Consider the following 20,694-nt stretch of genomic DNA (forward strand, 5'->3'; position numbering starts at 1 on the left):
AACCCATGTATGAAATTAACGGAACCAGATGGCTCTCACCTGATGTAGACTCCGGCGCTGCTTCGTAGGAGATGATGTCGGTGCACAGCGGGATGATTTTGCCCAAGCCCCGACGAGCCGCTTCCCGTTTCCAGAAAGTGATCTGGCAAGCCGTGATGGTCATCGCCCTGATTCGGGAGCTGGGAACGCGTTCGGCAAGGTATAAGGTTGTGGACCTATAGGCACACCTATCCCGACCTTGTCAGCCCAGGCCCAAACTCTGTAAAGCCTTTTCGTGAAGCTCCGGCCCAACGTCCAAGATTCCAATGCCGTCTCGAATCTGTACATACTCGATATACGTTTCAAGCATGGCCACCTCGGCCTCAGCAAGCGACCAATGTTACACTGGCGGGTCGGGCCAGTGTCCAGCTGAAAGCTTCGATGCCAGGCCGAGTCGTAGTTTCCAGATCTCGATGTCGGAATCACTCCCTCTGAGCCAATCTACTTGGCGATCTTGGTCGCTTGAAGCTCACCCACCGGGGCATTCATCCGTTGATCCATCTTCAGAATTGATTTGCGACACAAGAGCTACATGTCTTCGATTGAGCTCTTGCCATCCTGAACTTTGATCACTCAGCTTCACATCCATCCTTTCACTGGCTGAGTTTGACAGACTGCAGCGTCGCAATTCAGCAAGACCCGCATCGAGGTCGTCAGTGCGCGCTGGATCGATAGAACGCGGGTCAATAGAGTGACCCATGGTGAAAGACTTCCGCTTCAACAATCGAGGTGGTGAGAGTGGTGCGATGGCAGGTCCAAGTTCAAAAAAGTCACAGCCGTGGATAGGGATATATATATACCCCACTGATCACCGATTGGCATTCCAGAGCTGAACTCCAATGCAGCATTGCATGTATTACTTTAGTGCGACACATGTTTGACTTCCGCCTCGATGGGTATATTGACTTGTTCGGGCAGCCAGACCCACACGCATGGTGATTGAACCAACTCCCTCTCACGTATATGATACCTCCACACGTCTAGCATGGTGTGGGCAGTCTCCATGGCCGAACTTCTGCCACTGCTCTCATCATGACTTGGTTAAAGAAGAAGATCCAGCCTTTTTACGAGGATGGAATGCGCTACCAAAGCCTTCCTCGACTCAGCGATTCGACAACCTTCCGAGGTCAATGGTCGTCAAAGAAGCGTATCGTCGGAACTCGAGCGCTGTGGCACCGTCTCGTCATCGCTCACGGTCCATGTTGAATTTCGAAACACGCGCTGTACCTAATTGACGTTATCAGGTTCGCCGTCTAGCATTGACAGGTGATCTGCGATCACGTCCAGATTGCTGAGCAAAAATCCGCTCGACTTACCGAAGGGAGGATCCTGCAGTTTGGGATTCAACTACATAGCAATTTCGTGACGGTCCAAAGTTGTCTGGCAAGAAGGGACCCCCTCGCTATTCGTATTATCACCAATCTATACCTCAGACACCTAATCAGTAGCCGAAGTCCAATGGGTCTCGGTAGCTAGATAATATGCAATTGCAGGTAATGCAGGCACATCGTCATGGAATCGCATCCTTACTGCTGATTGAGTGAGCCAGCAAGGTATCCCCAATGAATGTCTGGCGCTACCGACTGATCATCCCAGCACCCCGAACTGACAGGATAAGGGAGCCGGCCTGCCCGTGACGCGAGTGACTGTGTGCCGGGCTATATATGGCTTGTGACTTGCACGCTACTCCAGAAATGCCGCCGGCGGTCCTGTCTGAATCGATCTCAATGGGAAGACCAGCCTGAGCTCGTGTCGGGACTATGGCCTGTCCTACGATGATCAAGACGTCCAGTAGAGTAAGACTGCCAAACCCTGAGCGGTGCAGCAACTCTTCGCGCAGGTGCCGGACGAGTCTCTAATCCTCCGAGAGCACCAGAACATCGGACTGCGTGCCTACAGCGTATTCGACGGCACAGAAGAAGCTGTTTCGGAATTTGTTGTGGAGGATGGACGAGATCGAGAGCTGGAAGCTTCTCTGCGAGACGCTGGCTTGGATCCCATGCAGCAGTTGGACTGGTACACAGCAGATATTCCATGAAATCATGCCGTGACGCAGTTTGCAGACTCGGGGGAGCTCGATGTTTATTTCAGCGAGAGCTTTGTTGATCAAGAACGCGCCGAACGGATGTTCAAGATCTATTATGATAGTTTATGGATAGTGTCAGAGAGCACGCTCGAGCGCCCGCTTCAAGAACTCTCTGTCGTCAAGAATCTCTACACTAGGTCCTAAAAAGAACACTCTCATATGAAGAACTAATCCATTCGTGCATAGCTTCACCCAGACGATCTCTACATAATGAGTATGCCTCCAGTCGTTCGTGGTTTCAACACGCCGCGAATGATCTGGCCAGCTCGCTCAGCTGCCCATTCATCTACATCGCGCGTGTCTTCTTCGGCCGCCACAGGAATAACTTTGCCGTCGCCCTGGAGGCGTCGCATCGACTGCCCGCGTGCTGGCCGCACCAGATACGCGAGACTAACCCTTGACGAAGTACTCTGCATGCCTGGGGCGGTGACAACACGATGGAGCGAGCTTCGTAGGACCCCACCCGTCCACTCTACCAGAGTGTCTCCAATATTCATTACGGCGCAGCCTGGTTGAGGTTTGATATACCGCCAATTCTTGTCGACATTCTCACTTTCGGCTGGCAAGATCTGCAGACCACCTGCCACATTGAAAAGGAGTGTGATTAGACCGATATCGGTGTGTGCTCCGAGCGTGATCCTCCTCGGGGTAGGCTCTTGTGGTCGTGTGAGAAGTAGACGTAAAGAGGTCGCGGACAACCTTCCCGGCCTACAAAGATCCACCAGAGTGCCACGAGGTAGGCCAAGAGGACCATCTAATGCCTTGAGAACGGTCGCGACAGCAGCATGGGCCTTTTCGAAGAAGTCTCGACATTTTTCTCGCTGACCTTCAATTGGTTCGGGGTTCTTCCGGGGCAAGAGTGTGCCAAGCATGTCATCTTGCCCGAGCGTGTACAATTCGGTGGCGTCTAGTTTGCCATCATCGGTCTTCAGCTTACCAGCCTCTTTGTAGCCGAGAAGGTCTTTGGGTGGCCGATAGGCGAATTGATCGAGGACGCTTTTTTCGAGACTGAAAGTTTCCGTCGCGAGGTCGAACATGCTCTCAGCGTCGGTCAACAGCCCATCTCCTTGGGAGCTACTGTTGAAATCAAGCAAAAAGAAGCCATGCTTGCAGCAGGCGTCGAACAAACGGGAGCCTTCTTCTACGCTATTTCCCTCGAGCGCTTTCAATTTGATGATAGGTATCTCGGCGACCGGTACATCTTCAGGAAAAGGGGGGCACTGGTCGAAGTATCTTGCCGAAGGCATGTTGGCCAGCTTTCCAGGTTAAGCCGATGGAGAAAACCGCTGCTGCCGGATCGAGGCAATTGACAAAATTTGGAGATATAGAACGGGGGTTGACGTGGCTCAAGAGATTGCTACAGATAGCTGGAACTTAAGGCCGAATAGCTGTCGGTCGGTGGTATTTCAGTGTTTTGCTCGCGTTCGCATATCCGTAAAAATCTTTAGCTGATGCCTTGAGCTCTGCTGACCACCAACAGGCCCCATCACCAACAGATCGGATCGCCTACCTTGGACAGAGCGGCACAGCACCGCTTACGTCCTCATCGGCTGGTCTTGCGCCGTAACCAGAGCAAACATTGCCATTGCAAGATATAATCCACCTTGCGCACACAGCTGCAAATCGTCTCAGTGAAAATGATTGCTCGATCCCAGCGCAGCTCACGGGCCATTACACACCCAAGTTGGGGCTCGGGCGATATCAAGATACATCATGCGCTCCATGATATGACTGGAGGTGTGTGCTAGCCCACGCTGATCGTAAGCAGGTTGAAGCTGAGTCAGATGGTTGCGATACCTACCAAGGTACCTAGGTAGGTGTGTATTGCACGATCTCTGACTAGACTTTCATAGACAAATCCGAACAATCAATTCAAACCATGATACTCACCAGCGCAAGCGGATACTGCATGTTTGTGTACCTGATCAAGTTTGCCGCACGATCTTTGTTCCTCCTCTCGCAGTCACGAGAATGGCTGCATCAGAGTCCAGGAGAAGGTATCTTGTACCGAAATTATGCCGATTTCGGCGCTAACAGTACCGCCTTGAACATCGCCCAGGTGTGCATAAATTGATCCCAGTCAAGTCGATGCCCAAGGTCCAAATACCTGAAATGTAACGACCCGCCGCTACGTATGCTCACGCACTGCAGGCACAATCAAGCGAACTGAAAACGGCAACGCTCCTGTGACGAGTCAAGGTTGATGCCGCAGACAAAGCAAGTAAATGAGTTCCTCGGCGCGTTCTCGATGTTTCCGTCGCTGGGCCTCGACAACAACCTTGCTCTGCAATATACATGTCCACTAAGAACACATCGACGAATCAGATTTGCCGCGACTACGCCGCATATCGAAACCATGCAGTATCTCGCACCAACGCATGCTGCGTCACAAGCTCTTTAGCTGCATTTTGCGCAAAATGGGCACGATACCGCCACCAGATCCACAGTGTCGGCGGCGGTAAGGTCTCTGATAAATCATGTTTCCAACATCAAACAAAATAGGTGCTGCTCCGATTCTCATTTCCTCCTGTATCGTGCTGTGATCCCTCAAAACTTATGTTTCCCATTTCGTGGAAGCGGTATCGAAATGAAACAACAAGTATTGTCACTGTTGACCATGCTGGGCGGCTGGTACGGGAAGCCTCGCATTGAGGGCACCTGTGTTGAAAGGGATGCGGGCCTGACTTGGCTGTCCAGCAAGCTGTCGGGCAATGCGATCATATCCTGTCGCGGGCAGCCTTCGCAAATCTATAATGCAAACCGTTATTGGGGAAAGCAGTATGGCAAGGACGCCGACGTGGTTGTCTTTCCTGCCAACGCACGCGACGTGAGTGTGACTGTCCGCGCTACTCAAAAGACGGATCTTGGTCGAGATTATGCTTTTGTCTCTGGGGCACATTCCATGACCAACTCCTCAAGCTCTTCTGGATTCGTGATCGATCTGAAGTTTCTCAATCACACCGAAATCGTGCACGACTTTGAATTGGGCAATGAAACATTCACAGCCATCGCTTATGGTGCAGGAACTACAAGCGGTCAATTTCAAGCAGCACTCAATGGCACTGGCTGGACTGGTATTGCTGCTCGGGTTGACTCGGTTGGTCTAGGCGGCTTCTCGACCGGCGGTGGCATTGGGTATCTCGCAGGCGCGTATGGATATGCCAGCGATCGTGTTGTTGCTGCCGAGGTTGTTCTACCAACCGGCGAGATCGTCTTCGCGACCGAGACTAACGAGTACTCCGACCTCATCTGGGCCCTCCGAGGAGCAGGTCTTGGTCAATTTGGCATCGTTACGACATTCTTCCAGCGGGCCATCCCCGAACCCAAGTCGGCCCGTGTCGCCTTCTACATTCTGGCGGAAGAATCGATCCCGAAGTCATACGAGAATGTTGCCGAGTTTTATGCGTCACACAGCGATCCTTTCAGCTTGCTGTACTACACATATGGCTTCCTGCCTGCCGATTCTAGCAATCCTGATCCCAAGCCATCTGACTTTGCCCTCCTGAACCTTATGACCACAGTCTGGCTTGAGGAGCCTGAATCGACCGCGCCAAATCAGAAGTCATTCGAGGAGACTTTCGCTCCGGTTCTGTCAAGTCTTCAATTTGTCGAGAGTACAACATACACAGTACCGTATGCGAATCTCGCCACACTGGGAGCAGCCTTTTTCCCCTACGGTCTTCGGAGGGGTTTTTTTGGCGGACAGGCCAGCCGAATCTCCGCTCCGTACCTTCAGAACGTTCAGCGCGAGTTCAAGATATTTATTGACGATGTTATCGGCAATGGTGACTTCCCGACAGCTTCGACATTCACACTGCAATACATGTCTCCCGGTCTCAACGGCAATCTACCAAAATCGGACAATGAGACCGCCTGGCCGCATAGCCACGCGGGACACCAAACTCTATTCGATCCAGGATGGTCGTCTCCCTCCAGTGATTTCATTGCCGCGACCACTAACACTCGTATCACCGCACTCACCTATGCCGAACAGGCCATCGCCGCAGGGCCAAAAATGTCCGATGATGATGAGTCCGACGCCGATTTGTGCGGAGGCACAAAGTTATGTGACTATCCGAACTATATAGCTGGAGATGTCTCTGGTCGGCGAGTTTGGGGTAAGAACATTCCGCGACTGATCGACATCAAAGACAAATACGACCCGGAGTGCACGCTGCATACAGGTCGAGTCTTCGCCAGCAAGGCGTGTGTAGCTAAGGGTGTGGCGAATGTCTTCGCATGAGTAGCATATGCGTGGATGGTGTCTGGGGTGAGGGAGATGCGAGTGACCTATTCCATGGGATCCGAAGTTTTGCATGTGGCGAGCGATGTCCCGCCATTTGAGCACAGCGCGGCATATGGACAATATTCTCAAACAGTACGTCCGTCGAGCCGTCGATGAGAGACTCGGTCAAGCTGCTTTGCTGGTGGGCAATACGAGCGTGAATTATACCTAGATCATTCGCGTAGCGGCACCTCTGTGATCGAATAATGCCGAGTTGAGGTCACCCATTGTAGCATGGGCGGATGTGCCGTTGCTGCCACGTCGCCTCTGTCTCCTTTTTCATGTGAAGATGCACATAAATTTCGACTCTCTACGGAATATCGATACACAGCAATTGAGATTCGCACAATAATTCAGCGCCAGCCTTGCTGTTGTCGTCTTTGGTCTTCCGAGTAAAGGCGGCCTTCTTGACGATTCTGTCCCCGACCACCGGCACCACCGCCTCGACTGTAGCCATCCTCACGGTTGTAGCCGTTGCCCCGGAAGTTCGCTTGGTGCCCTTTTTCATTGACGCGAGCCGGGCCACGAGGGTAGTTTTCTTCGAACTCCCGATCTCTTCTAGGCGCTGTTTGATATAATTCGGCGGGTCCACGAGCGGGAGCAGGTCGGCGCTCCTCACGGACACGATTGTTCTCCTCTCGCGCCGCAACGTTGTCGTCCAATTCCATCTCTTCTGCTGCGAACGCTCTCTCCGGTTCTGGAGCATGTGGCATCGATCGTCGACTGCGCTGATTCGCTCTCGCAGGACCTGCTGTCTGCGATTTCCAGTACACATGCAGAACACGGCCATCGGCCTGAGAAGGTATTAGTCTAACGGCAATGTAGTTCTGTGCGCCCAATCTTACCTTTTTGTTGTTGAACGTCCTGACCACGTTGTCCGCCGCACTCTTGTCCACGAAATGCATTTCAGCAATCACAGTGGGATTGGATGCTATCAACCGACATTCCGTCATATCACCTCCAACATCTTGCATCACACTTTCGATGTCGGCAGCTGTCGTCCCAGGCGCAAAGTTCTGTGCAATGACAACGTGCGGTCCGGTGGAGGCAGCGCCTCGGATGTTGATGCTTCCAGCAGCCCCATGCGGAGCCACGTCTCCGTAGTCCAGCTGGATGTCGTCAACAGATTCGCCAACGACATCAGACGTGTAGAGTGTGCTCGGTCGCGGGGCTTCCCTCGCCAATGGACGGCTCAGATGGGCAGCTGGGCGAGGTGCGCGTGCTGGTGCGCTGCTTGTACGGGGCAAAGATGCAGGTCTCTTTGAGTCGGTCAGTGTCTGCGATCATAGATTCAACTTGTACTGCTCACGCAGTGACCCACCTTCGAAATGCCGACACGGCTCGCCAGACTGGCTCCCGGGGTGGGCGCAGCGCGGCCAGCCGGAGTACGTGACCGCTTGAAAATCTGTTCGGCCAATTCTTCGAGTTCGCGTTTCTTTCCTCGCTTCTGGCGATCTAATGCGCGGTCAGTGGATCTGTACGACCATCACGGGTGGCCACAAACCAACATAAGATGACTTACCTTCCTTGAGCATAGTATCCAGCGAGACGGCTTGGGGCTTTTTGGCGGCCATTATGTAGGCAGCGCGGGAGTGACAAGCTTTTTGGTAGATATTGCCTGATACAATCAGAGTGGGTAATTGAGATAGCGAGCGAGCGTCTCGTCGTGAGCAGTTCAGAGTGAGGAGGTGATGTTAGGAGTCCACGAGCGTAACGGTGCCTGTACATAAAATGGCTTTTGCTATATCCAGCAAACTATGGGCGGGCGGATTTCGTCAGACGAAGCTCGAGCCGGAAGCGCGTCGCGGTCGACCCAGCAGAGTAAGAATGAGCCCTGGAGAGCTTTCATGCCTGAGGTGCCCAGAAACTCGCTCCTCTCCCGACGTTTCGTCCAACCTCATTCGAGCAATCGCAGGTGCAACCCATTCCTCTTCCTCGACCTGGTCCAGGACAGATGCAGATTCTACCCCAGTAAACACAATCTCGCGTATGTCGATCGAAAATATCTCGATCAATATGTTGGGATGTGTCGGGAACGTGCCGACGAGGTCTGACGTGGCTACATCAGAACACGCAATATCCAAGATCGCACTCTCAAGCATTCGTCATGTATATGGAGTCGATTCACTGTCAAGCATAATGATTCTCACCTGCAAACTCCCGCATGTGGCACCCGCTATAATAAGGTCTTTTGTGTGGCGAGGGACTTATTGAGTGAGATAACTACAAAGAGTCCTCGGACACTGGCCACCCGATGTTCTCAGTGACCGTACGGCAAATCTGAAATGGCTACAGTGGCTACGGGGCTCACAGCATCGTCATTGCCGATATTTACATGCTTTTAGAGACTTCCCGACAAGCACGATGATCAACAAGATGCCTAGTCACCTAGGTAGCCCTGAAGCCTGACTACCTAGGTATCTGTACATCTGCGCACTTTGTCGATCGAAGACAGCTTGGGAAGCCACTGGCGTTGCACCTTCCACCAATGCTCGATCGTAGATAACATTCGTGGCAGCTCTGGAGACTACGTTCCTGACTTGTGATTTGTAGCTCTATCTTCCATCTCCAGCTTGTAACATGAGGTGATTTGGCCATCCCATCGAACATTGATCTTACTCAATAGATGCTCCAAGCAGGGATTGACGGCGCTTGACGACGACAATACGTGATATACCTACACGAACAAAGTGGTCAGCAGCACACCACGGTGATACTCACACGTCTACTCATTTCGGACCCTCGGTATCATGGCTCACAACGACGATCACCTCTCACTCCTGAACGTGAGCGCTACCGGGACGTCGCCAGCTCAAGAAGCCTTACAGAATAATCTTGAGCAGAAAGGGGAATTGGTCAGGAAGGGGTCCTGGTATGACGCTGCTCGTGGCCTCGTGCACAAAAGTGCTCTACATGCCAAAGGCTTCGTAGATACTTTGAGGAGAGAAAACCCAAAGGCTGAGCAGTACACCAATGGACGTTTGAGACACGTCTTGACTTCGACTGACACCTTCGCAGAACTAATGAGGCCAAGAACCTGTCCGTTCTTACCCTGTCAAGGAATAGCGACGAATCGCCAGTCATAGTCAAGACGAACAATGCATCCGAGCTATCGAAGACGGAACGCCACGGAAGGGCTAGCTGGCGGCGCGCGATCAGCTTCACTTGCAGAGGCACGAGGTCGACCAGTCGCCACCTCGATCTTTTGTCCGCAAGTGGTCATCAGAGGCACCGAAGTCTTTCCAAGCTTTATGGTCGACGACGAAGCTGCGACCTGATTTCTGCTGAGGGTAGAGGAGAAGGGGTGGATTCGCATGATACTCTGGGCCCGGACGGGGCGGTGGCTACACCAGCGCGTCATTCCAGTATTGCAACCAGTCTGGTAGGAAGCATCAGGGGCTTCGGACGCCGAGCAGTCTCCTCAAAGTTGATATCCTCAATCAGCAATCTTTCATCGCCCACCAAGCGGTCTGTCGATATACCTCTGCCATCTTCGCCGATTGACATTCCTCTGGCTGCTTCGTCACTTGCTCTCCGTCTTGACTTGGGCCCTGCTGCATTTCTTCCTGACGATTTCGCGTCTCCTCCCAAAGACGACCAGAATCATTATGACTCAAGCGGTTCATCTCATGAAATGCCATCATCTTGTCGCGAAGACATCACAACGACTTGTGAGCCCTCGGATGATCCATTCGTTTCTCGATCGGGCCGGATCGTACGACCGGTAACTCCTGGAGAATTGCTCAGTCTGCCATCGGAAGCCTTCGATTTCGTGAATCCCACATTTGAATCCCCAATGCCGGGCACAACCCTCGGTCTTGAGCTTGAAGATGAAGAATCCGACGGTGGGAACGTTTTCGAGCGAGCGGTCGAGTCAAGCCCAGCAACAGAGGGTAAGACTGCTCGCGCTCTTCGCACCATGAGCTCGCTGGACGCCCTGACTAACGCGTGCACGGAAGATGAAGCCTTGAACTCGCCTGGGTTTCTCACAGCTGAACACATTGTCCTTCATTCTCAACTTGATCTATCAGATATCGATAGTCAACCGATGTATTCTGAGACTGGCCGAGAGGAGCCCAGCATGCTTGACCCTTTTGTTTCTGGGGACAGGCAGTTCGCTGGCGTATCAAGCTTTATACGCAGAGACTCAGCACTCGCAAGTGATAATTCAAAAATAGCAAAGAATGGATCGGTCTCACTACTCGCGCCAAAGCATGCGCAGACAAATGATATTCAGGCAAGTGGTTTCAGCCCTCGCGGAGTGACAGACGCCCCCTCGGAGGGCAATCCATGTGTCCTCGACGCGGGCGAATATGGTCATTTCAAAACGGACTTCATATTCGGCGACCTGCGCCGTGCCAAGTCTCCGATCTACGACGGTGGTCAAAGTGCATCACCGCCCGCTACGATCCATCTCACGCACCAAAGATCAACCGCTTCCCTCTGCCCACAGATGTGTCAGAGAATATCCAGCTCCAATTCCTCTAGCCCACGGAGTACCCGCGCTGGTACGACACACGGCGCAGACATAGGCGATCTGTTCTGGACATCCAGCGTGCTTGACCGGCAGGCTGAGCTGGCAAGTCGTGCTGAGCTCGACGCTCAGGGGCCTAGTCGACGTCTCGGTCGTGGGATACAGGCAGACGACCAGATCAGAGCGGCAGCTTTTCCAAAAGGACAAAGTGATACGTCGGATTTCCGATCAGCCAAGACCGATGAAAATAAAAACAATCACAAAGATGCACAGGCCGGAATCCCAGACGAATGGAGCCCGTTAAGCGACCGGAACCGATTTGCACGACCTCTACCCCTTCGACTGAAGAACAGAGTTGTGAGTAACACAAGCCGCTTCGAGGCTGGGCGCAGACGGTCATCAACCGCGGACTCGGCAGCTGACGAAGGCGATGTCTTCTCTGACGCTCAAGCGAGTGAGTTTGACCATGAGATTGAGCACTGCGAGGACACCCAGTCTCGTCCGAGCAGCCGCCAGACCTCTCGCCAGTACGTCCTTCGCCCATTCCCACCCATCATGTGAGGGTTGTGCTCTTTGTCCGAACGTGGTGATCTGGAACTACACGACGGGATCCAATTCTGTTGAAACCGGGAACGGGTTACACCACTTAAATATTGATACCTGAGCTAGGATAGAATGCTAGATTATAACGTAATTTCAATTCAGCAATCGCTTCGGCATAGATTGAATGCGCTCCAGACATGAGTTTAGGCGCAGTGTGGCTATGACTGGCTATATCTTCGCGTGTGCAAGACTCCTCGAAGCAGTGATACTGCGCTCACGAACAACGATTGTCGGCGACTCACGGCCTGTGATCTGAAGCTGGATTTCATATGTAGCTGTGTGACGAAAGAGCGGTATATGGTGAGGGTTGTCAGCAGCATCACCAGTGTCTTGTGCCAATGGATGCAAATGCGGTGAGAATCAACGGCAGCTGCGGGAGGAATGCGGCGGGGCATGCATACATACACACATGCATGCATGCATCGAATCTGTAATGATCTCGGAGGACGAGGACAGCAACTTGAGCCGCGCTGCGCACGGATTGTGTATGTCTTGAGGAAGAGGCCTGGTTGTTAGCGCAAAAGTCCCATCACTCATCATGATGACGCGCTACGTCAAAATTCCGACGACGCGCCTCAACTGATCAACTCATGCCTTCCCAAGAGCAAGCATTTGGGCATCGGCAATCTGTTAAAGAGATCATTGATAACAGCAAATTCGAAGACAGGTATAGGATCGATCGCAAGTCATTTCTCTCGACCTTCCGTGCATGGAGGGAATTGTTGCTGCGCGACGGGACAGACAGCATGTGGTTGTCCCGTTGCATGGAGGTGGTCTCACTTTCGTTTTGCCGGATTGGCTTCTGATGCTAGTGCCGTGCTGGCTGGTTAAGCACACGGTCAAAGCAGATCCATTGTATCGAAGGAGCACGCGATTAACGATATCGTAGGTCTGTCCGATCGAGAACGTCCGACAATAGAGGATATTCAACGACAACGCCTCCGGTCAACATTGCACAATTTGAGACATCTGGTCCGTATGCTGAGCCCGGTGCGAGCACCCGGGAGGCCACGGCAGGTACCAGGCTAATCACAAAGAAAAAATCATCGCCTTCGTGCTTTTCAGCAATCCATACAGAAATACGACGAGAAGGCCATCCACGCCACAGTCCGTGTGCTGTGTGCCGGCGGGCACGCGGGGAGCGGAGGTGGCCGTAGTGGGGAAACATTGATGGGAGCTGGAGAGAAACGTTGGGAGAATGGCCAGTGCGGCCATGAGTTTCGCACGTATCGAGGTACACTTTGTTAACAAATGCGGCTACTCGAACTAAAACACATGCGCTCGAGGCGGCGATTTCCGATCAGGACCATTACTTCACACTGCGACTCGAACGGTGGATGAAGCATGTCGAAGGAAGGAGGTGTAGTATCTGTCTCTGCCTTCGTCGCCGTGGATGAAGCTGTTGAAGCGACGATCGAATGGAGTGGTACGATTGACGCGGAAGTAGACCGTACCGTTTGCATGTGTGTGTGAGTCGTCCCTCCGACGCATCGGACAATATTGAGGTGGATGGCCACTGTTCGTCTCCAGTCCATCCGCCGCGGGCTTTTTGTTAGCTCACCTGGGCAGCATTGGCTCTCTTTCTCCTTCTCTACACGGTCTGGGAGCCCCAAAACTTCCTCGGCGCCGTCTTTACACGTGCTGGCGTTCTCCTCGAGCCTAATTCACCGGTGATCTATCATGCACGACGTCGTCGGTGGCGGCAATCTTTCTGTCTTGTCCATATTGATCGATTTTCAGTCGAACTCAACGAGAAGTTTCATTCGATTTTCTGTGGCTCACGAGATCTTACTGAGAGCGCAAATCCTGCCTCCTCCATGCAGGTACATACCTATCATGAGCAGGCCGGAGATCAGGTCATTGTAAATAACAGATGAGATAGGCGTTAGATCAGGTACTGCCCGTACACAAAGTGCTGGGCCAAAAGCTAGGCCAACCCCACCATTTCTGGTTGCTGTGCCTCGAAGTTTTGGGCGACTTCCCCAGATCATCGAAGCTCAAGGCACGCAATTATTGTTGCTGGCATGTGCCACTGCTGGTTGAGCGCTAGACCAACACCGAAGGCAAGTCGATGTACACGACACAGTCCGGGACTATCCAGTCCAACCTTGGATAGTATCGGACGTCCCGGGACTGTACGCGCATCCGAGATGGGATGGCGGACAGGCGCCGTAAGGTTGAGAAAAAGTGCGACGTGATAACGAAACACTTACCGCCCACCTGTGCACCGCCGGGCGGTAGTGCTGTACGTGCGGGCCGGGCACGCCCAGCTTATTTTTATTATTATAGCTTGTATTGTACTGCAACTTCGGAATCGTGAGGCATATCGGCTGGGGCTATTTCGGCCAGTGAACTATGTCTACCTAGGTGTCAGCCCATCGAGACATTTCTGCTACAACCGTCCGTGCCTACTGCTCCCACCGTCATCATTATGCTGATACCAGGTGCAATGGAGACATCCATGGATTCCAGCAATGGGTGAGGCAGTATCATCTCTAGGTAGGTAGGTCGGGTAAACTGCTGTAGCTAGGCAGGAATGGCCCAAACATTCGTTTCCACCGCTCTCACCTCCATTTCTATATTGCCCGGCTCTTCCTGTCCTCGTATGCTCTCCCTCCTCTCCTTTGCTCATCCCTCTCCCTCACGATTGTTTGCGGTATCTACCAAGAGTCCGATTTTCCTCTCCTGCAACATCATTTGTCTCTTCATTCCTTAGAGGAGCATTCGCTAAATTGCTTCGCCGGTATCCATCTTCTTACAGCTGAATTGCCTTTCCGTGGTATATATCTCTGTCTATAGCGGGGCAACGACAAATTACGAGCCAGCTCTTAACGCTCGATTTCCCGTTCAATCGATCACAGCATCCAGCCTACGAGCATAGCCACTTGTTTGAGGCTGTTCCTCGACAGCAAGACATCACATAGCGGGGTGTCAATCCTTGGAACGGCTCTTGACGATCTGCGTGCGGGAGCGATCTCGCTCAATCCGCCAACATGGTGTTCATCGATGGCCAAGAAGTCATGAGCGCTGAAGAGAAGCGTCTCAAGGATGACAAGGACCGTGTCAAGTACTGGAAGAAATGGGGTCCCTACACCGCTGAACGACAATGGGGTACCGTACGAGAAGATTATTCGTATGTCTTTTTGACCAAGACATCTTCAAGCGTTTGCTGACCAGGATCCAGTGCCGATGGAGATGCGTGGAGTGCCTTCAACTACGACATGGCGCGAAGCCGGGCTTACCGATGGGGTGAGGACGGTATTGCTGGAGTCTCAGATACTCACGGCCGCATGAACATTGCTTTTGCATTCTGGAATGAGAAGGAGTAAGTTGGTACGTCACTTTGAGTGAGAGCTTTGGCTGACATGCGTCTAGTGGTCACCTCAAAGAACGCCTTTTCGGTCTCTCCAACCCACAGGGTGTGCACGGCGAGAGTATCAAGGAGTGCCATTTCCACCTTGACAACACACCCACCCACTCGTACATGAAATTCCTTTACAAACTTCCCCAGAACGAGTTCCCGTACGAGGACATCATCAAAGAGAACGCGAGACGGACGAAGAAGGACAGGGAATACAATCTGATTGACACCGGCATCTTCAAGGATGACGCATACTGGGATATCTTCATTGAGACGGCCAAGGAGGAGGACAATCCGGACGAGCTATTGTTCCGTGTTACCGCGTACAACCGTGGCAAGAAATCGGCCAAGCTACACATTCTGCCACATGTGTGGTTCCGCAACACATGGGCGTGGGGTTACGACTCTTACAAGCCGAACATCAAGCAGACGGACAGCCTCATGTGCCATATCGAACATCGCGATATTGGCGACCGCTTCCTCCAGTGCTCGCCCTCGCCAAACAGCTGTGGTCACGATGCCGACATCGAGCCTGAATTCCTTTTCACTGACAACGACACAAATTACGTCGATCTGTACAAGAGCAAGACCAACAAGACCGCCTACGTGAAGGACGCCTTCCACAAGCGCGTCATCAAGGGTGACAAGAAAGCCGTCAACCCGGAGAAGTTCGGTACCAAGGCCGCGGCATGGTACGCCTTCGACCATGGCGACGGTGTGCCTCCAGGCGAGTGCGCTGTGGTCCGTATGCGAATATCTACCAAGCATGACGATGCTTACCTTGACGAGGAGCGCTTCGACGAGGTCATGGAGCAGCGTATTGCGGAGGCGGACGAGTTCTTCTTCAAGCTCAACCCAATGCCCATGGCAGACGACCTTCGCAACATCCAGCGCCAGGCGCTTTCCGGTATGATGTGGTGTAAACAGTACTACCACTTCATCTGGGATCAATGGGCCAACGGTGATCCTGCCATGCCTCCACCACCACCAGAACGAAAGGCAATTCGCAATGGTCAATGGAAGCATCTTCATCTGGACGACATTTTGTCTATGCCAGACTCGTGGGAGTATCCATTCTTCTGCGCGTGGGATACCGCGTTCCACTGCATTCCGCTTTCCATGATCGACCCCGAATTCGCAAAGAAGCAACTCGACCTGTTCACTCGTGAGTGGTACATGCACCCGAACGGTCAGCTGCCGGCCTACGAATGGAACTTTGGCGACGTCAATCCCCCGGTGCACGCCTGGGCTGTATTCCGCACGTTCAAAATCGAGCGCAAGATGTACGGCCGCGAAGATCTCGACTTCTTGGAACGCGTGTTCCAGAAGCTCTTGATGAACTTCACATGGTGGTGTAACCGCAAGGACTTTGACGGCAAGAACGTGTTCGAAGGTGGCTTTTTGGGACTCGACAACATTGGTCTGTTCAACCGATCCGATCCTCTCCCGACTGGTGGAACCCTTGAGCAGGCCGATGCCACAGGTTGGATGGCTTTCTACTGTCTTAGTATGCTCAACATCGCCCTCGAGCTGGCCAAACACCGCCGAATTTACGAAGATATTGCTTGTAAATTCTTCGAGCACTTCCTCTCGATCTCAGACGCCATGCAATACCGCAAGGGTGGCGAGGCCAAATCGTTGTGGAACGACGAGGACGGCTTCTACTACGACGCAATCTCCTGGGGTGGTCCCTATTCCCACCAGATGCCCGTGCGCTCGCTCGTCGGTCTCATTCCTATGTACGCGACGCTCACGCTTGAGCCTCAGGTAATTAACCGCTTCCCGTCGTTCAAGAAGCATGTCGACTGGTTCATCAAGAACAAGCACGATCTCGTGCAGCGCAACATTGCCAGCATGAAGCGTCGAGGCAAGGATGAGCGTCTCCTTCTCTCCCTTGTCAACGAAGACCGCCTGCGCTCGATCCTGAAGTACATGTTGGACGAGACAGAATTCCTCAGCGACCATGGCATCCGCTCGCTGTCCAAGTACCACAAGGATCACCCGGTTTCCATGGACGCCAACGGCCAAACCTACTCCGTGTCCTACATCCCAGGCGATTCCGACAGTGGTCTCTTCGGTGGAAACAGTAATTGGCGTGGACCGACTTGGATCGCTGTCAACTTCCTGCTAGTTGAGTCTTTGCTTCGCTTCTACATGTTCTACGGCAACACATTCAAGGTTGAGTGTCCTACCGGCTCTGGGGACGAGATGCATCTCGGCCACGTCGCAGAAGAGATTCAGCACCGATTGCAGCACCTTATGACCTCAAACGATCAAGGTCGCCGCGCCATGCACGACGGAAATGATATGCTCGACTTTGATCCACACTGGAAGGATTACTTGTGGTTCTACGAATATTTTGATGGCGACTCTGGCCGTGGTCTGGGTGCGTCCCACCAGTGCGGATGGACTGGTCTTATGGCAAAGATTATTCAGGACACTGGTACCAACTGCCGCCTTCCTCAAACCCCACGATCTCCATCTTCTGCCGCGGAGCACTACTTCGACGACACCTTCTCGCGTCAACGCCGCGCTTCGCTCGGCCCACGACGTCCGACGGGTCTGGCTCGCAGTCTCACACGCCAGCGCTCCATTGGCCAGCGTAGTGACTGGGGCAATGGTAGCACTGCGCCGCCATCGGAACCGGGCGATGAGGAGGACCAGGCCGATGGGGAGATCTACAAGGAGGCTGGCGACGAGCTTGCCCATGCCGCCAACGGCGCTAGAAAAGCCGGAAAGGCACGCGACATTGAGGATCCAGATGATCCGATCAACCGCTATGTCCGCGAGCAGCTGGAACGATTGAAGGCACATGAGAGCAATGAACAGGCGGAGGAATTAGCCACAAGTAGGGATTAGATGATTCACGGCCACATTGCTCGCACAGGATTCTGAGCTTAACACATTGGGGCAGGTGAGATTGAGGCACTGGAAAACCTATGAGCACTCCTAGAATGATGCACATTGTGACGAATGCTCTTCCGCCACGATCGTGGACAGAAACATCGCTCGTCTCCTATTATATACATACCCCTCAGGTACATCATTAGACGATACATTCGGAAATTGAAATGACATCCATCAATGAAAGCCTCCACGAAGGTCGCTATGCGTGAGACTCCATATCCTCTCTAGCTTTATTGCTGTAACTTCAATTGGTTGTTCTGCCGACGAACGCACAACAACAATTGTAAAAATGTGAGAGCAGGAATGGTCTGTGATTTCAGAGCCCTGAAAAACACTGACGCAACAGGTGGGGCGTGAGCTTAAACAAAAATTGCCCGCGCGAGTCATCCACTCACCGAATGTCAATGCGAATCATCGCGCTACAGTAGTCAACAGTCGTTCTCCCATCGAGGATTTATCCAAGACATGCTGGCCTTTGGATCTTGGTAGCACTCTCGGCGTATCTCTCACTGCTACCTCATGCAACTCTCGGTGCCATTGTTCGTGTTCCTGACTTCACCACGACCGGTTCCGTGAGAGCACACGACAACAGACACTCGAAAATTTGTCCTAGCTACGGTGCCAACAAAACTACTCTCACGAGTGCCTTGACACGAAACCCGAATTTGACCCAGTCATGACCACTTCATTTGCTGCTGTCAATGTGCAGCCATCGCTTGAGGATGTGCAGGACATAATCAATCGCAGCAAAACCTGGAAAGATGCGCCTAACCTCATTCCAATCTGTACCTCAATCACCTCCGAATTCCTTACGCCTTCGGCCATATACCTGAAGGTCGCTGCTTCGTAGGTACTACCTGGAACGATACCCAATCCAAATGGCCTCTGCCGAAAGTATTGGGAAGGTCGCTCACATTTCGCTTTGCCAGATCTCCTTCGAAACAATCCTTCCTCTTCGAATCTGCGGCGACGACCGAGACTATCGGACGATATAGCTTCGTCGGCGTTGATCCCCGTAAGACACTCGCGTCCGGTCCGAAGCATGGCCTTGAGGCCGATCCATTGCCACGTCTGGCTGAAGAGTTGGCTCGGCATCGTGTCGCCGATGTTCCCTCACTGAGACTACCGCCTATGACCGCCGGAGCCATTGGATACGTTGGCTATGATTGTGTCAAGTACTTTGAGCCGAAGACGAAGAGAGAGATGAAAGATGTGCTGGAATTGCCTGAGAGTTACTTTATGCTTTTCGATACAATTGTCGCCATAGACCATTTCTTCCAGAAGATTATCATCATCTCATATCTACACGTCCCGGCAGCGGACTCACCGGCTTCGGCGGTCAAGGATAACTATGAGAGCACGCGCCAGATCATCGCGCGCCTGACGCACACTCTTAAGTACGGCGAAATGAAATTGCCTCTTCAGCCCCCGGTTCAGTTGGATCAGGAGTACAAGAGCAACATTGGTCGACCTGGCTACGAGGCACACGTCACGGAGCTCAAAAAGCATATCGTCGAGGGTGACATTATCCAGGCCGTGCCATCGCAGCGCATCGCTCGGCCTACCAGCTTACATCCTTTCAACATATATCGACACCTTCGCACAGTCAATCCTTCGCCTTACCTGTTCTATGTTGATTGCGCCGACTTTCAGATCATTGGCGCCAGTCCCGAACTTCTCGTTAAAGAATACCGAGGCCGGATTATCACTCACCCCATCGCCGGGACTGTCAAACGTGGTGCCACGCCAGAGGAGGACGCTCAGTTGGCTGCAACTCTCAGGGCGTCTCTCAAAGATCGTGCAGAGCACGTCATGTTGGTGGACCTTGCACGGAATGACATCAACAGAGTTTGCGATCCCTTGACCACTCGCGTGGACCAACTCATGCTGGTTCAGCGCTTCTCCCATGTGCAGCACCTCGTGTCTGAGGTTTCGGGGGTCTTGAGACCTGAGCGTACTCGTTTCGACGCCTTCCGCTCCATCTTTCCTGCAGGAACTGTCTCCGGCGCACCCAAAGTCCGCGCAATGGAGCTCATCGCCGAGCTAGAAGGCGAAAAGCGTGGTGTCTACGCCGGCGCTGTGGGATATTTCGGTCACGATCGGATCGACACCTCGTCAGGCGCATTGGAGGAGGGCGCGATGGATACATGCATCGCACTTCGCACGATGGTGTACCGAGACGGCGTCGCTTACCTTCAAGCGGGTGGCGGAATCGTCTTCGATTCGGATGAGGGCGACGAGTATGAGGAGACGATCAACAAGCTGGCGGCAAACATGCGTTGTATTGAGCAAGCCGAGCGGATACATTGGGAGGAGCAGCAACAGGGTGCAGGCCAGGTGGGAAGTGTGGCGGCGGGGACATCGCTTGGAACAGGCACGGAAGGACGAGGGGGTGCTACTGGCAGTGATGGCCACGGTAAACCTGTCAGGGTGGACATGGCCGGTTAGGTAGCGCAGAGCCTTCCACCGTGGGCATATACAGCTTAATCTACTTGGCGCACATATACATGTCACGAACGAGAACCATCTCCATGTGGACTGGAGTCACCCCACATGACATGAAAAAGCCAATGAGTAGTCCGCATATTCGAAATTGGGCCGCCCACGAAATGAACGAACTGAATACCAACGTCTCAAGCAGATCGTTGAACAGTCTTGCGCGGACAAACAAATAGCGAGTCGCTTCGATGTCGTGATCGAACATCGCGCTATCCACTGTACATATGAGATATCCTCATGCACAACACGCACGACCACGTACGCGAACAACAGTACTGGGACGGTCGACAGTTGTCCAGGCGCAAGGCGATGTCTCAGCATAATTTAACCCCAACCCTAAGAGCCGGGCGTGCCCAGGTGCGGTGGTTGGTTGTTCCGTGCAGTCGTGTGGAAGGAAGCGCGTCCACGTTTTGACAGTCAACGGGCGCACTTGCATATGC

The 20,694-nt window shown here is 53.0% G+C and overlaps 7 protein-coding genes across 7 annotated transcripts; 5 read left to right on the forward strand and 2 right to left on the reverse strand.

Annotated features, from left to right (window-relative positions):
* Positions 1 to 187: 187 nt before the first annotated feature.
* Positions 188 to 743, forward strand: K489DRAFT_262645 (uncharacterized protein). The gene has a single exon (XM_033600055.1). It carries the CDS (start codon positions 306 to 308, stop codon positions 606 to 608), a length of 303 nt encoding a protein of 100 aa, XP_033458038.1. The 5' UTR covers positions 188 to 305; the 3' UTR covers positions 609 to 743.
* Positions 744 to 2,086: 1,343 nt separating this feature from the next.
* On the reverse strand, positions 2,087 to 3,518 carry K489DRAFT_382046 (putative oxidoreductase). Its single transcript, XM_033605280.1, has one exon. The coding sequence runs from the start codon at positions 3,370 to 3,372 to the stop codon at positions 2,329 to 2,331; it is 1,044 nt and encodes a 347-aa protein (XP_033458039.1). The 5' UTR covers positions 3,373 to 3,518; the 3' UTR covers positions 2,087 to 2,328.
* Positions 3,519 to 3,762: 244 nt separating this feature from the next.
* On the forward strand, positions 3,763 to 6,368 carry K489DRAFT_371962 (uncharacterized protein; the record flags this gene model as incomplete). Its single annotated transcript, XM_033603283.1, has 3 exons — positions 3,763 to 3,862; positions 3,979 to 4,184; positions 4,527 to 6,368. 3 exons carry the CDS (start codon positions 3,763 to 3,765, stop codon positions 6,366 to 6,368), a joined length of 2,148 nt encoding a protein of 715 aa, XP_033458040.1.
* A 395-nt stretch (positions 6,369 to 6,763) lies between these two features.
* Positions 6,764 to 8,185, reverse strand: K489DRAFT_402820 (uncharacterized protein; the record flags this gene model as incomplete). The annotated part of the gene is made up of 3 exons (XM_033607064.1): positions 7,933 to 8,185; positions 7,732 to 7,865; positions 6,764 to 7,687 (listed from the first exon to the last, which is right to left on the reverse strand). The coding sequence occupies exons 1-3, from the start codon at positions 7,982 to 7,984 to the stop codon at positions 6,764 to 6,766; spliced, it is 1,110 nt and encodes a 369-aa protein (XP_033458041.1). The 5' UTR covers positions 7,985 to 8,185.
* A 975-nt stretch (positions 8,186 to 9,160) lies between these two features.
* K489DRAFT_371964 (uncharacterized protein) lies at positions 9,161 to 11,445 on the forward strand (the record flags this gene model as incomplete). The annotated part of the gene is made up of 2 exons (XM_033603284.1): positions 9,161 to 9,449; positions 9,491 to 11,445. The coding sequence occupies 2 exons, from the start codon at positions 9,161 to 9,163 to the stop codon at positions 11,443 to 11,445; spliced, it is 2,244 nt and encodes a 747-aa protein (XP_033458042.1).
* Positions 11,446 to 14,480: 3,035 nt separating this feature from the next.
* On the forward strand, positions 14,481 to 17,707 carry K489DRAFT_322533 (uncharacterized protein; the record flags this gene model as incomplete). The annotated part of the gene is made up of 3 exons (XM_033601634.1): positions 14,481 to 14,620; positions 14,672 to 14,812; positions 14,863 to 17,707. The coding sequence occupies 3 exons, from the start codon at positions 14,481 to 14,483 to the stop codon at positions 17,705 to 17,707; spliced, it is 3,126 nt and encodes a 1,041-aa protein (XP_033458043.1).
* Positions 17,708 to 18,157: 450 nt separating this feature from the next.
* Positions 18,158 to 20,374, forward strand: K489DRAFT_382053 (anthranilate synthase component). The gene is made up of 2 exons (XM_033605281.1): positions 18,158 to 18,601; positions 18,685 to 20,374. The coding sequence occupies exons 1-2, from the start codon at positions 18,432 to 18,434 to the stop codon at positions 20,201 to 20,203; spliced, it is 1,689 nt and encodes a 562-aa protein (XP_033458044.1). The 5' UTR covers positions 18,158 to 18,431; the 3' UTR covers positions 20,204 to 20,374.
* Positions 20,375 to 20,694: the final 320 nt, after the last annotated feature.

The sequence above is a fragment of the Dissoconium aciculare genome (assembly GCF_010015565.1).
Source record: "Dissoconium aciculare CBS 342.82 unplaced genomic scaffold K489scaffold_9, whole genome shotgun sequence".
In the NCBI taxonomy this organism is placed as follows: Eukaryota; Fungi; Ascomycota; class Dothideomycetes; order Mycosphaerellales; family Dissoconiaceae; genus Dissoconium; species Dissoconium aciculare.